This window comes from Hippopotamus amphibius, chromosome X (genome assembly GCF_030028045.1).
Source record: "Hippopotamus amphibius kiboko isolate mHipAmp2 chromosome X, mHipAmp2.hap2, whole genome shotgun sequence".
Lineage (NCBI taxonomy): Eukaryota > Metazoa > Chordata > Mammalia > Artiodactyla > Hippopotamidae > Hippopotamus > Hippopotamus amphibius.
The window spans coordinates 42,577,426-42,593,746 of record NC_080203.1 but is presented as its reverse complement, the minus strand read 5'-3'; the positions used below and the strand labels follow the sequence as shown (position 1 = coordinate 42,593,746).

The 16,321-nt window shown below is 40.2% G+C and overlaps 1 protein-coding gene across 2 annotated transcripts in view; it reads left to right on the top strand.

The window, feature by feature from the left end:
* Nucleotides 1–16,321, top strand: part of RNF128 (ring finger protein 128) — a 95,650-nt gene that overhangs the window by 29,999 nt on the left and 49,330 nt on the right. The window contains exon 1 of one of the 2 annotated variants that reach the window (XM_057719301.1): nucleotides 840–1,552. The exons of the other annotated variant lie outside the window; for it this stretch is intronic. Within the exon in view, the coding sequence (XP_057575284.1) occupies nucleotides 1,060–1,552 (493 nt within the window). The 5' untranslated portion in view covers nucleotides 840–1,059. Of the gene's footprint in view, nucleotides 1–839; nucleotides 1,553–16,321 lie in introns of those variants that run through there. 2 annotated transcript variants of the gene reach the window in all.

Here is a 16,321-nt window from a genome sequence, read left to right as displayed (position 1 = left end):
TAACTGACAGGGTAGATAAAAATTGTACACTTAAAGTAAGGAGAAATTTTAATGCAGGTGTGCCACGAGTGAATTGTCAAGGTGAGTCAGGCTCTTTTTAGTTAGTGGGAAATGGAGAAAGATTATGTAGTTAAGGTCATGAATGGCGCAGACATATCCATTTGGGTAAATCTGGTTTGCGGAAAATGGAAGAAAAGAAGCTTAGTTTTGAGGAATATGAAAACGGTCATTCTTTTTTGAGGGCTAAGATTACTTTTAGAAGGGGCATCTGATGAAGTATATTTAGTATGAGGTAAGGGTAAGAAGGAAATACACAGGTATGATGCTTGTTTAGAGAAGAAAAGAAAAAAGATTCAAAAAAAAAAAAAGGTAATACGCTCTTCCTGCGCGCCCCTCACCCCTCCCCCCCCCCCACCGCGTGGAGAATTAATAAATAGCCTGCCTAAGCACCACCCACCTACCCAAATTCTCTGGACTGCAACTCAGACCCTTCAGATCTTCGCTTTTTAGACGTACTTTCGCATTCTGGCACCTTAAGCCAGAAACGCCCCGTAGGTAAACGTCACGAGGGAAAAATATATTCTTGCAATTCAAAACGGACTGGAATCCTACCAGCGAGCGTTTCTGTTCGCTGATTCCATAGTTCCTCGCCTGTGCATTTTTCATGCAACGACCCGACACACCTGACCACACAGCCTCTGATCCTATGCTAATGCCTGTCCATCCTGTTACCCTTTTAAGAAGGCGGATCCCGCAGTGTCCTTTCCTCCCTCCCAGCCACCTCCACCCCCAGTCGGCTGGGCGGAGCTTCACGCTAAAGCCCCGGAGCCCGACGCTGCCAAGGCAGTAGCAGAGAGGACTGGAGCCGCGAAGAGCTGCATCTGCGGCAACATCTCCAGCGACGCTACGTGCCTGTCGGCTCCTACCCGGCCCGCTGCGCGTGCCAGTCTCTCCCCGCCCCCTCCCCACCTGGCGCGCACCTGGCCAAGGCCCGGGTCCCGCCGAGAGCCGGGGAGGCGCGTGCCAGGGGCCCCTAGGGAACCACAGAGCGCGCGCGCCATGGGGCCGCCGCCCGGGGCCGGGGTCTCCTGCCGCGGTGGCTGCGGCTTTTCCCGATTGCTGGCCTGGTGCTTCCTGCTGGCTCTGAGTCCGCACGCCCCCGGCTCCCGGGGAGCCGAAGCAGTGTGGACCGCGTACCTCAACGTGTCCTGGCGGGTTCCGCACACCGGAGTGAACCGCACCGTGTGGGAGCTGAGCGAGGAGGGCGTGTACGGCCAGGATTCGCCGCTCGAGCCCGTGGCTGGTGTCCTGGTGCCGCCCGACGGGCCGGGGGCGCTCAACGCCTGTAACCCGCACACGAATTTCTCGGTGCCCACGGTCCCGGGGGAGTGGAACAACGGGGCGCAAGTCTCTTGGTTGGCCCTCATCCAGCGCGGCGGGGGTTGCACCTTCGCAGACAAGATCCATCTGGCTTACGAGAGAGGGGCGTCTGGAGCTGTCATCTTTAACTTCCCGGGGACCCGCAATGAGGTCATCCCCATGTCTCACCCGGGTGAGTGCAGCTACCGAATTGCGCCCCATCAAACCCCTGCCAAGGCCATTTTCCCTTATTTTCCTCAGTGTGCCCCTCCCCCTATCCCCTTGCTCCGAAGGAAAACGAGTGTCCTTTCTGTCCCCGCCGAGTGAGACAGGGTCCTCTCTTCCCCGAGATTCACCCTGCATGGGGGGGGGGGGGGAGGTTGGGCGGAAAAATCGTTCAGAATTTGCCTCTCTGGTGGAAAAGGGTAAAAACAGAGTGCGGAGGCTGGCAACTCGAGGACTGTTTGGGCTCTTTGCGTTGTCTTTTCCTGCTGTTTCACGAGGGTGGCTTGCATTAGATTAATTGGTTGGTGGTGGGCATTGGTTTTGAAATGACTGGGAAGAAGCCTACCGGAGAAGCCTGCCTGGAAATCCCTTCCTCAATCTTGTCCTGATTAACAGCCTCAGGCCGGCAGCAGATTTTCCCCTCCTCTCTCACTGTTTTCTCTGCATGTTTCTTAGTATCAGGTACAAGATTGTGTTACTGTGCCCTGTTAACCTCATTCCAGTTTTAGTGGAAACTTTGCTTAGCCCTCAGGTTCTTCTCTGCTGAAGGGGTCTCAGGTCCCAAGTGATTGTCGGTATCATTGCTTTCCTCTGCCTTTGAAAAAAAATCTGATTTAGGTTACTGAGTGGCAAAACAGGTGATCAGTGTTATTAAAAAAGAAGAGGTTTATGCATGAGGCTATCAAAGGCCTAGACTTTGGAAAATGTAATCCAGGTAGGTCTTAAATTTGTGCAGATGGGGCAGATTACTGTTTTTCCCTCTTCAGTTATCCTTCCAGAAACCTTCTCCCTATTTGTGGTCAGGTATCCATACCATATGTACATAGGGATCCTAGGCCCCAAAAGACAAAAAAAAATTGGGGGAGAAAAAGGCAGAGACCGGGAATAGCAATATATCATAGTTGTTGAGAGCTGGGCCTCGAGTCAGACCTTGGTTGAATTCCGGCTCTATTGCTTACTAGTCCTGTGACCTTGAGCAACTTTTTTGAAGTCTAGCCTGGGTTCCCTCCTCAATCAAATGGGAAAGAAGTAAGAATGAACCACTCCCACAGGTTTGCCTTGAGGATGAAATGAAATAGCGCCAGTAAAGAGATTAACACATCATCCTTCTCTGTAAAGGTTAGGTGGTAGGATTAGTCTTTTAGGAGTCACTTGGAGAGATGAATCTGCTTGTTTAGCTACTGGAGGTTTTGTGTTTTTCCTAAAACAGTATGTCTGGCCCTGCCTAGAGAACAGTTGCATTGAGTGGCTGGGTGGTATAACGGAAAGACCGCTGAACTGGAACTCAGGAGATTTGAGCTCTTTTAGTCCCTTCTCTGCCTCTACCAGCTTTGTGACCTTGTACAAGTTACTTACTTGTCAAATGATAGTATAGAGGTAGGAGGAGGAAGCCAAGTTGGCAGATCATGCGGAGACAAAAATGAACCAGATAAACTCCCTTCCAGCTGTGATTCTTAGATTTTATTTATATTGATTAAAGAAAGGAGCAACTGCATCTGTTTTGGTTGATAATTCGTTGATTAGAATGAAATTACTTTTTAAAGGCTGATAGAAACGAAGAATAAGGACTTGGGAAATTTTAAAGTCCTTACATTTCAATTGGCTGCCTGAATGCAAGATTCCCAGGTTGCCTCCTCCAAATGAGATTCATTTGCATGGAAGATTTGGAATTGAAGAGTACTCTTTAATTAGAGTTCCGATTTAGACTGCTTTCATCCTACTTCTGTTAAGGATATAAGCTTATATTTATCTGATAGTTTTGTGGACAATAAAATTATTGTGGACAACAAAATTAATTTTGTTGAGCTCCCACTATGTGCCAGGCACTCTACATACATCTTACTTATACTTTACTGAGAGACAGTATGGTGTACTAGGAAACGTACATGCATTGCAGTCAAGAATGAGACTCGGATTTTGAATTTAGCACGCAATAGCTTTGTGTCTTTGATCAAATTCTTTTTTTTTTAAGCTCTTTATTGGAATATAATTGCTTTACACTTTTGTACCAGCTTTTGAGGTACACCAAAGTGAATCAGCTGTATTTATACGTATATCCCCATATACCCTCCCTTCCGCAATGCCCGCCCTCCCTCCCTCCCTCCTTGTCCTGGCCCTCTAAGTCATCACCCATCATCGAGTTGATCTCCCTTTGTTATACAGCAACTTCCCACTGGTTATCTATTTTACAGTTGGTAGTGTATCTATGTATATGCTACTTTCTCACTTCGTCGCAGCTTCCAAATACCGTGTGCTAACTCATATATATGGAATCTAAAAAAAAATTTAAAAAAATGGTACTGATCAGATTCTTTAACGTTACTACATCTCAAGTTTTCCCATCTGTAAGATGGAGATAGTACTTACATTGCTGTGATTATTAAGGATAACATATGTAAACTACCTAGCAGATAATAAACACTCAAAGTTATTATAATAGGCTCATGCTAACAAGTTGCCAAAAAAATTAATGCGCATACGTGCTTACGCAACTGTCAGGGTAAAGACATAAATACACTGGGAATCTAAGCATGGCTCTTTCACTTCAAGATTCTGTGTAGAAATAAAGCCCTAAATATTGATCACTTAATTAAACAACATTCAGAAAAGTGTTCTGATACTTTAAAACTGTATTGTCATCTGAGATACTGACTGTAGCGGTGTTACACTTAGGCTAACCAGCTAAAAGAGCTAGCTGGTTACTTGAGGAATGGAATCACATTTCTCCCTTGAACTCCTGGAGAAACTACTTTTCAACACAGGAGAAAAATCACTTTGCATTTCATCCACGTATGTTGTTAAATATTTGTTTGCAAAGTGTTTGCTTTGCTCATTCCTGAGAGTAATCCCAGGGTTCATTGTAATCTCTGGTCAAAAACCATTTCTCTTGGATCTTAGTGGCAAAGAGGTAGGCCTGAAGTGTAAGTGTTGATTAACTTAATATATATTGCTATGAATTCTACAAGGGCCACCGAAAGTGGAAAAGCCACTACTGTCTTTGTTTACAAAACCTTTCTTCACCTCCTCCCACAGGGGCTGAGCTTGAATTATCTGTCCTTTGTCAGAGTTCCTGCTGATCATCCACACTCCCACTCCTGTGACCATGAAGACCTATTTGTTTCAAGTAACAGAACTAACTGGCTTAGAACAGTAGCCTTAAAACTTTGGGGTATTGGAGAGAAACTCCACTACATAAGCGCCATCAATTAGGAAAATCAGGCTATTTGATATTATTGACCACTCCTTCTTTGAAACTCTTTCCCAAGCAGGCTCTTGTTTCTTTTGCCTCTCTTTTGTTTCATTTATTTTATTAACACATTCATTTCACACCTTTTCTTCCTTGCATTCACACCCAGGCCCCTAACACTCTCCCTCCAGTAAATATCTGCCACATCCAGTTGACCAATTGATTCCATCCCTTTCAATCTTCTCACGTATGTTCCTTTCTCCCTCACAGCTGTTTTTACACTGCTTTCAGTTCCTGTGTGTTCTCATGGGAACAGATGCTTAGCCTCCTAATTGGTCTCCCTGCCTCCAGTCACTTCTTCCCTTCACTTCTTCCACATAGCCGCTGGAACACAGCTCTGGTCACACATATGTCATTGCTCAAAAGCCCATTACTTACAAATTTTAGACTCTGTTTCTCGGCATGGCATATAAGACTCTTAATAATCTGGTCCCAACCTACTTTTGAAGCCTTATGTATTTCTTGTCTCATATTGATTCCTAAGCATGTTCTCCACCCTTTCCCATTATCCTTTTGCTTGCACTTCTGCTTTTGCCTGCATACCCTTTTCTTCCCAGCTCTGTTGGCCAAAAACTTACCCACCCTTCAAAATCCAACACAGATGCCTCCTCATCTTTGAAGCTTTTCATAATTCCTTCTTTTCCTATTCCTACCAAAGCCCCCACACCAAAAACAAAAGAATCTCTTCTCTTATCTCCAAAGAGCTCCATCTCTTACAGGACTTTCTGCATTTTGCTGGTAGTTTTTTGTTTATATATTTTACCTTCCTACTGGATTGTAATCATTTTAATGTTTTAAAATATTTTCATATTCCCCATAGGCACCTTATACTGTATGTGCTCTGCAAATGCTTGTTGAGTGGCCTTAAATACACAAGAATGCCATAGGGTTGTATGATTCCCTAGAAAAATATCTAACGGAAGGGGATTGAAATTCAATTAATTGAACATTTATCAAGGGTCTAGTGTATGCTAAGTACTGTGCTTCTTGCCTGAATATACAAAATGAGGAATAAAATTGTACAAATACTTCAAGAGTGCAAGTGCCCTAATGTTTACGGTGGTTACCATCATGTGCCAGTTTATGGGTTTTTAATGGCAAAATGGAATTCCATAACATAGAAACCTTACAAAAATATAGCCTGATCGGTGAATTGTTTTTCTAAGCACATAAAGAACTATTTCCCCCGGTCCATGGGAGATGTGTGTTGTCTCATATAGACTGCCGCACTTAGTGTCTGTTCTCAGGCTTAAATGGAGGAAATAGGAGAGAGTAACAAAGATATTTTCTAAGTTATTTTCTGATAATAAACTTAACCATGGTTCTTGCAGAAAACTTGGAAAATACAGAAAAGTATAAAACTAAAAATAAAAGCTACATATAATTCCACAACACAGAGATGGTACTGTTAATATCCCTTCTTGTCTCTTTTTCCATGTATAGGTATAGTTTTGTATCCTACTTTTATCATAATGGTTATTTTTTTCATGCATATTAATGTAGTATTAAAAAATGCAGACAATTTGAAGGAAAACACAAAAAGCCATAAATATAACCACTTTCGCATTTTGGGGTGTTTTTGTTGTCATTTGCTTCCTTTGCTCTGCATATATATTATTTAAAGAATTATAATTACATACTGTATATACAGTTTTGCATCCTGCCTATTATTGTAAGCATTTTCCCATATAATTAAAAATAGAAAGAGGGCTCTCTTATAAGCTGAAGATGATGGTCATTGACTGGAGGGGTGGGAATTGAGCTTCTCTTCCATTAACTAGCAGAAAGGAAGTTCAGAAATGGTGATGGGGAGGGGTGTGAATTGGAACATTTAAAACAAAAATATCTCCCATAGAGCTTTACATAAAAATATACTTACTAGCCATAAATGTGATCTGGTTTAACCCATATTCATTGCCTATTGTGGCCTTGGTCTTTTGAAAGGTTTGATCACCATTTGTGCCTTAGTTACTCTTCTCCTATAATATTCCTATAGGTGATGTCTTTGTCACAAATGAGGTTTGCACCCAGTTTCCTTGTTGCTTGGTTAAATTGTACCTCGTTGACTAAAATGACCTTTCTTATTCATGATGGCCACTGAACTGTAAACTGTTGTTGGGGTTTTCCCCAAAGTTTCCTTGATAGGGTACCACAAATACTGCCTAGGGGTGAATAGTTTTTTTGTATACGTAAATTTTCTCAAAGAATAACGTACATACCAAACAGGTACAGAAATAATGAATGTATAGCTCAGTGAATTTTCACAAAGTGAGCACACCTGTGTAACCAGCACCTGGCTCAAGAAGCACAATGGTACCAGAACCCCAGAAGACTACTTTGCACCCCAAGACGGAGAATCTTTGAAGCAGCACAATTGTCAACTTTGTCTCCTGAGGATATGACTTCTTGCAGCATGTGGTAGGAGTCCAGTCACCCACAGAAACAAATCCTTCATTGCATTGGAGCTAGGTAACTGTGGTGATACTCAGCTTCACACTGTAGGGAGTTCTTCCCAAGCACAGAGTTCATGCACTTTTTGACAGTTATGAAGCCAGTTCAGAGTTGCCACATTTTGCTGTTAACACCCACTTTGGAGCCCTATGGGCAAAACACAGAGCACAAGGGCCCTTTGTATTTTTCCATTTCCTGTTCTGTCTTTTCCAGCTGTATGTATGTCTTTCTATATATCATGACATATAATTATTGCTTGAATTTACCCATAGGCTTGTTACAATATTGATTTCTTCCCAAGAGAAAGTTTGGTGATTCATGCCCGACTTGATGGAGGCTGTTGGGTTCAGAACCTAGTCGTGATTTACTTGGTTTTAATGCTTGAATGCTCAAGTTAGATACAAATCGGTGATTTTGAGTTAGCCCTATTTATTTTGACCTTTTCTTGAAAGAAGTTGGTGCTTAAACTCACTGATTGGGGGGGGAGTGTATGTTTCCCTCAAGGTATTAATCATTATCATTTCAGATAAAATGTTGAAGTAGCTTAGTTACATGGTGCCTGCAACTAAAAAGTCTTAGCTTTTGAAAGAAAATACACCAACATGTTAACCTTGGTTATATCTGGTTGGTGGAATTCTAGGTGATTATCGTTCTCTTCATTTTTATTTGTCCGAATTTTCTATAAAGTATGTTTTATACTTGTAATCAGAAAAAATCAGTTATTTTTTTTAAATGTCATTTTTATTTATTTATTTATTTATTTATTTATTTATTTAATTGGCTGTGTTGGGTCTTCGTTGTTGAGCAAGGGCTTTCTCTAGTTGTGGTGAGCGGGGGCTACTCTTCATTGTGGTGCATAGGCTTCTCATTGCGGTGGCCTTTCTTGTTGCAGAGCATGGGCTCTAGGCATATGGGCTTCAGTAGTTGTGGCACATGGGCTCAATAGTTGTGGCTCATGGGCTCTAGAGCACAGGCTCAATAGTTGTGGCGCACGGGCTTAGTTGCTCCGCGGCATGTGGTATCTTCCTGGGGCAGGGCTCGAACCCATGTCCCCTGCATTGGCAGGCGGATTCTTACCCACTGTGCTACCAGGGAAGCCCTTAACACATCATTAAAATTGAATTACAGATCTTCCTCAAGTTATGATAGGGTTACAGCCTGATAAGCAGATCATAAGTTGAAAATACTGTAAGTCGAAAATGCATTTAATACACCTTAACCTACCTAACATCATAGCTTAGCCTAGCCTACCTTAAACATACTCAGAACATTTACATTAGCCTACAGTTGGGCAAAATCATATAACACAAAGCCTACTTGATAATAAAGTGTTGAACATCTCATGTAATTTATTCAACACTGTACTGAAAGTGAAAAAGAGAATGGTGGTAAGGGTATTGGTTGTTTACCCTTCTAGTCACATGGCTGATTGCTGCTGCCCAGTATCACAAGAGGATATCGTACTATGCGTATTGTAAGTCAAACCAGCATAAGTTGGGGACTTTCTATACTTGTTTTTTAAAATTGGCATTTCCCTTGAAATAATATTCTGCTATCTGTGTGAAACTCTACAAGTTGGTGGTTTGCACAAGAAACTGTCAAATTCAAGGGTAGCTTCTGTACCTCTTCTTTTTCTCCTGATACATTTTGTGTCCTACTTTTCTACCTGCTTCCTTTGCCTTTCATAGCTTAATTAATTGTACCTTAGATATTCCCCCCCACCCCGCTCTCTTGCTGAGCCCCATCTTCCTTTTCAAAAAAAATTTGAACTTCTTTCTATGTGATGCCATTTCTTTTGAAGTGAAATTAAGCATTATAAGAAGCCAGTGCTCTCAATATCTAACAACCTTGAATGTGTCCATAACTCACTCCCACAGTCTCCACAAAAATTTCCCATCAACCATGAAATCCTTGTGATTAAGTATGCATTTTTCTTATGTCCCTGTATTTAAGATATTTGAAATGTTTTTAGTTTGTTTGTTGTTTGCTTTAAGTATTTCCATGATTTTTTTTCTGAGAAGTTTTATTACAAATATGGGTTAAATAATAATTTATATTTGCTTTGAAGTTTTTAGTCCTCAAAGCATTTCACATGGAAATAATCTGTGGGCTCATTTGGGAGCTCAGACGCTATTTAGCAACATTACTATGGGAAAATGTATTGTTTCTAGTTCCAAACAACTCATTTATAAATGAATTTTTGAAACACAACCCATCAATGTTTCTGTTGTGGTTATTGTTCATAATGATAGCTCCATTAAATATAGTTTATTATTATGTTCTCCCCCATCATGCTGGTTTAGAGAGTTGACTTATTCAGTTTCTTTGTAATGTTGACCAAAGCTGTACCTCACCTTTTCCACGTGTTTCATCTTAAGGACTCCGCATTTTGTTTTCCTTACCTATGATCATCCCAGAAGTTGGCTTATTTTAATAGCATTTGTAATATTCCCAGAAGTTTTAAGAACATAATTTTGACTTGTAGCTTAGCCATTAGCAGATTTCCAAGTCAGTACATCTTTTCTCATTTTAGAGGATTTCAACAGTCATTCAGATGAAGGCTAGAAAAGTCTGATTATACTGAGTGAGGTTTTCATTCATAGATCTACAAGCAACCTATATTTAATACAGTTCCAAAGTGCTTTGAGTTGTAGGAATGTTTCACATTTTTGTTTGCCACCACCATCATTTCATCTTGGCAAGAGAAGCAGGATGTGTAAAAGAAACTGAAACTGGCCAGTGCAAAAGCACCAGTCACCTCCCTTGCCCTAGCCCTCAACCCTTCACCCATTTTGCTGCTTCTATCTGGCTGATGCCTTTTGGTTGAACTGGAAACAAGACAAGGAAATTGACTTACCTTGAGTAATATAATTAAAGGCTAAGAGCTTATCCTTTGATGGTAAGGAAAGCTACATGATTGCTCTATTTTTATTTCAACCTATTGTACCGAAGGTGAATGTGTTCCATTTGAAATTGGGAGATAGCATATTACAATGGGAAAACAGGTATCTTTGAGTCAGACTGCTCTTCTTGAATTCCAGCCCTGCCAATTAATAAATACGTGATCTTGGGCAAGTTGTTGACCTGGACTTCATTTATCTGGATCATAAAATGGGGGTAATAATGCCCATTGTCTATGATACTGTAAATAAAGTGTTTGGCTTGTGGGTAGGTATTTTGTAAATGTTAATTCTCTTGAACCTTTCGTTAACAATTTTTTAATAAACATAATATTTCACCTTTGGTTATTATAGCAGTTCACTACCACACTTTGAAATATGTAATTGTTTTATATGTAGAAGTAGGAAAAAAAACTGTGACATCCAAATTGTTACTTTTGTGGCAGTTTCTGAGAAGTGCAGGTAGAAATCACATAATCAAGAAACTGAAACAACTTTTGTCCTCCCCTGTGTATTTCCATTTTAAGCAGCGGTGAGGCCTTAAAATCAAGATGTTAAACTCTAACAACAGAAATGGCTTTGGACCTTTTGATGGCAAAGTGGTGAAGATAGGGAACTTAGGAATCAGGTGGATTTTGACTTGAATCCCAACTCTATCATGTAATAGCTTTGTGACCTTAGCCAAATTAACCTCTTTAAGATTCATCTGTTGAATGGGGGATAATAGTTGTACCTATTTCATAAAGCTATTGTGAGGAATAAATTAGATAATATATAAGGCACTTAGTACATTAAAGAATAGCTTAACCACCTCCTCATCCTCATGTATAGCCCTGTCTCGGAGACTGGCAATGTATATCACTGCAAGGCTTCTCAGAGCCTCTGAGAAGTCTAAATGACACTAAATAAACACTTTAACTTTGTTCAATGCATTAGTTTCTAAGCTTATTTATCTATAGAATCATTGTTCTCTCAAAATACTTAACATCTGAAATGTAATTTGGAAAACTGATTGCCATGTACTTGATAACTTCTTTCCTCTATTTCTCCCTTTCTCCCCCCACCCCATCCCCCTGCCAATCTCTCTCTCTCTCTCAGACTGGCCTCATACTTCAACTGTACCAAAGTTCTGTCAGTGTCAAGGAATGACTAGACCAGTTATCTCACTATGATAAGAACAGAATGTTTTCAACTGTGATGAGAAACATTTAAGTTATGTTTCTTGGTACTAATATGGTACTTGTTTTTTTTTTTTTTGGCTGCACCAGGTGGCATGTGGGATCTTACTTTCCTGACCAGGGATCAAACCCATGCCCCCTGCCTTGGAAGTGCAGAGTCTTAACCACTGGACTGCCAGGAAGGTCCAATATAGTACCTTCTATATCAGGTTAATGTAACTTCAAAGTGTAGTTCCACAGGCTAGGCTTATTCTCCTTACTGCCTTTCAGAAACAATTTATTGTGAAAGGTTAAAAACACAAATGAGACAGATTTGTGTTTGTTTTTATAAATTAGTATACGGGCCTTAGTACAGAACTTAGCTTTTGTAATACTTAATACAGGAGGAAATTTCATATTCTCAATTAGTAGAATGTTCTTGTTTATGAATTTTTTATACTAAGTGGTACCAAAATTTCTGCAAAGGCATACCAAATTCTCTTTTTCTCTAATTTGAATACCTAATAGAATACTAATTGAATGTCTATAACTTTTGCACCCTTGGGTTCTTGTGGCAAGGTCAAAATGAATACTCTATCTCTCAATATAATGCTCTTCCTAATTTTAATGATTAATGCAGTTTCCAATCTAATTCCCCTATTACAAACTATACCTGAAGAGAACGCACACAAAAAGAGGTTCCAATTTCAACAAAATTTGAACACCCCTTTATGACCAGCCCTGTGGCTAGATGTTGTAGTAGGAGAAGGGTGAACAGGAAGTAGCTAACGATAAACAATAACCTGGTCCTTTCCATCTAGCTTACATTTTCAGCCTATATTTCCTTTTTTGGGCGGGGGTGGGGGGAGAGTTGCTAATAATGATATTTTAGTTTGGCACTCAAATATCAATATAGGTAAGGCTTTTAGATCTATACAAATATGTCACTCTCTAGAATTTGGCAATGTTTAAGGTTCAGAGTACCTTTCCTTTCCATACATTCTTGTACTAGTTTCACCTGATCTGGAAATCTGAGGGTAAAGTGGCAAGTGATGGAGGCCATGTCTAAATTTTATTTTTATGCCTAGGCGGTGGCCTGGTTTTGTGCTCATTTCTCCCCCCTGGATACAGCAGCAATTTATTCATTGGAATTCTTCTTCCCGAGGTCTCATGTTACAGGAAAACCAATGACTACAAGGACAAAAGAGCACCATAATTTCTAACATTCATTTGTATAAGTTTTCTTTCCCCTAAATCTCCTGTTTATCTTTTTTACTGCCCAACAAAGATCTGATTATTTTTAATCTGTTGTGTATATATTGTTAGTCAGTAATTGCTTTACCTTGAGCCATTATTCTTATCAGATTCTGAATAGCTCTGGATATTGTGCAATTTATTATCCCAAAGGGCTGAATACATTGATGCTGTGGCGTTTACTGACTAGCATTCCTCCAGAAAACATTAATAAATAGCAACAACAAATGTTGAATTTAGTTTCTAGAAATCGTACTACCCCAAAACAAAAACTGTGACAATAGAAAACATTTTAGGAACTTCCCTGGTGGCCCAGTGGGTAAGATTCCATGCTTCCAGTGCAGGGGGCCTGAGTTTGATCCCTGGTCAGGGAACTAGATCCCACATGCATGTTGCAACTAAGAAGTCCTCATGCCGCAACTAAACATCCTGCATGCTGCAACTAAGACCTGGCACAGCCAAAATAAATAAATAAATATTTTTAAAAACAAACAAAAAAAAACATTTTAACACAATTACAGAATACCCTATTAAATAGCATACATACTACAATTACTGCCTGGCCTGGCAATAGCATATTTTATTTTCTTTTCCTCTACTACAATTACTGCCTGGCCTGGCAATAGCATATTTTATTTTCTTTTCCTCAGTATCAGCACAAACTTAAGGTTGTATAAACATTCGACCTGTTCCAACTGCTTTAAGACTTCTCTTTTATGTCCTCTGCACTTCCTCATAAGCGCCCAAACAACCAGTCTCTTAGTGAACCAGGATGACTGGGTTTTAACTTGAACTTGGGGCTCAAATGGCATCTATCCTAGCTCCTGAATGTAAGTGTGAAACTGAAGTGGGCTCAAACCCCAGATTGAAGAGGGATTATAGCCACCATTAGTGCTGCTCTGGCAGTATGGTGATTTCAGTAGGATCAGCAGTGTAGCAGTAAGTGTCACACCAAACCCAGGGTCTGCAGAGTAGGATTAGTATTTAATTTGTTACCTGTGTATAGATAATATGTCCTTGCTATAGGCAGGCATGTCTTGAAGAAATGCCATCTTTGAATGTAGGGAGGAGGCACATCTTAGACTCTGTTCACCACAATTATTTTTTTAAGCTCTTTATTGGAATATAATTGCTTTACACTGTTGTGCCCGTTTTTGCTGTACAACAAAGTGAATCAGCTGTATTTATACATATATCCCCATATCCCCTCCCTCCCGCAACTCCCTCCCTCCCTATCCCAGCTGTCTTTTTAAGTCATCACCCATCATCGAGTTGATCTTCCTATATTATGCAGCAACTTCCCACTAGCTATCTATTTTACATTTGGTAGTGTATATATGTCAGTGCTACTCTCTCACTTCGTCCCAGCTTCCCCTTCGCCCCCCACCCCCACCCCGTATCCTCAAGTCTGCTCTCTACATCTGCATCTTTATTCTTGCCCTGTCACTGGGTTCATCAGTACCATTCTTTTAGATTCCATGTATATGAGTTAGCATACAGTATTTCTGGCTTACTTCGCTCTGTATGACAGTCTCTAGGACTATCCACCTCACTACAAATAACTCAATTTCATTCCCTTTTATGGCTGAGTAATATTCCATTGTATATATGTGCCACATCTTCTTTATCCATTCATCTGTTGATGGGCATTTAGGTTGCTTCCATGTCCTGGCTATTGTAAACAGTGCTGCAATGAACATTATGGTACATGTTTCTTTTTGGATTATGGTTTTCTCTGGGTATATGCCCAGGAGTGAGATTGCTGGGTCATATGGTAGTTCTATTTTTAGTTTTTTAAGGAATCTCCAAACTGTTTTCCATAGTGACTGTACCAATTTACATTCCCACCAACAGTGCAAGAGGGTTCCCTTTTCTCCACACCCTCTCCAGCATTTATTGTTTCTAGATTTTTTGATGATGGCTATTCTGATCGGTGTGAGGTGATACCTCATCGTGGCTTTGATTTGCATTTCTCTAATAATTAGTGATGTTGAGCATCTTTTCATGTGTTTGTTAGCCATCTGCATGTCTTCTTTGGAGAAATGTCTATTTAGGTCTTCCGCCCATTTGTGGATTGGGTTATTTGCTTTTTTGGTATTAAGCTGCATGAGCTGCTTGTATATTTTGGAGATTAATCCTTTGTCCATTGCTTCCTTAGCAAATATTTTCTCTCATTCTGAGAGTTGTCTTCTTGTCTTGTTTATGGTTTCTTTTGCTGTGCAAAAGCTTTTAAGTTTCATGAGGTTCCATTTGTTTATTCTTGATTTTATTTCCATGATTCTAGGAGGTGGGTCAAAAAGGATCTTGCTTTGATGGATGTCATAGAGTGTTCTGCCTATGTTTTCCTCTAGGAGTTTTATAGTGTCTGGCCTTACATGTAGGTCTTTAATCCATTTGGAGTTTATTTTTGTGTATGATGTTTGGAAGTGTTCTAATTTCATTTTTTTATATGTAGCTGTCCAATTTTCCCAGCACCACTTATTGAAGAGACTGTCTTTTATCCATTGTATATTCTTGCCTCCTTTGTCAAAGATAAGGTGCCCATATATGCATGGGTTTATCTCTGGGCTCTCTATTCTGTTCCATTGATGTATATTTCTGTTTTTGTGCCAGTACCATACTGTCTTGATCACTGTAGCTTTGTAGTATAGTTTGAAGTCCACAGTTATTTTTAAAGGATAAATTTGTTTTCAGATTCAATCAAGATTCAAATCATCACTAAACACAGCATACTTAAAATTGCATTCATCAAACATTTATTTGACATGTGTTATGTGCCAGACACTCTGTTAGACATTGTAGTTACAGTGATGAAAGACCCAGTCCCTAACATGAAAGAGTCCATAGTTTAGTGAAACTCAAGTAAACCAGATAACCTCAAGGGAAACCTGTACTAGACAGTGTAAAACTATCTAATGCAGATGAGTCAGGATCTTATAAAAGGAGGTTGAACTTTTTTCTGTAGATGAATAAAGCTACAGAGCTTTGTGGAGAGCAGTTAAGGGCCTTTGGCAAAGAGCTCTTTAAAGGCCTTCGGCAAAGGAATTACATGAACATTTTTCCCATTTAAAAAATTTATCTGGTAACTGTGAGGGGAATGAATTGGAGGACTGAGACTGGTGGTTTGGAAACTAGTTAGGAGGTTTTTACAGTGATTTAGGTGAGAGACGGTGACAATGGAAGCTGTATTATAACAGAAAAGAAATGGGCCTGTTTCTTATGTGGCTAATTTTCAAACTTTCTATGAAGTACTTACTGATAAAAACAAAATGTCTATTGGCAGAACTTTTCTATGCAGGGTAAAGGATTGATATTCATCTGGCTAGAGTGACTGGACCAGTATCTTGAAACTCCTTGACCATACCATCAAACTATAATCAAACTCCAGCCCAATACTTCTAAAAGTATGGGCCATAGACCACATGCAGCAAAAGAACCCACAGAACTTATTAAACTGCAGAGTCCCAAGCCCCACCCCAGGCATCCTGAATTAGGGAATGGGGCCCAGGGAGTTCAATGTTTTAACAGGTTTCCCAGCTAATTCTCATGCATATTAACGTTTGAGGATCATTGATCTAGCCCAACAGTTTTCCAAATTTGACCTGGGAGCACTGGTCCCTGAGATTCTTTCAGGGGCCCATGAGGTCAAAACTATTTTCATAGTAATACATAGACAGTATTTGCAGAATTCACTGTGTTGGCATTTAAACGGATGGTGTAAAAGCAAT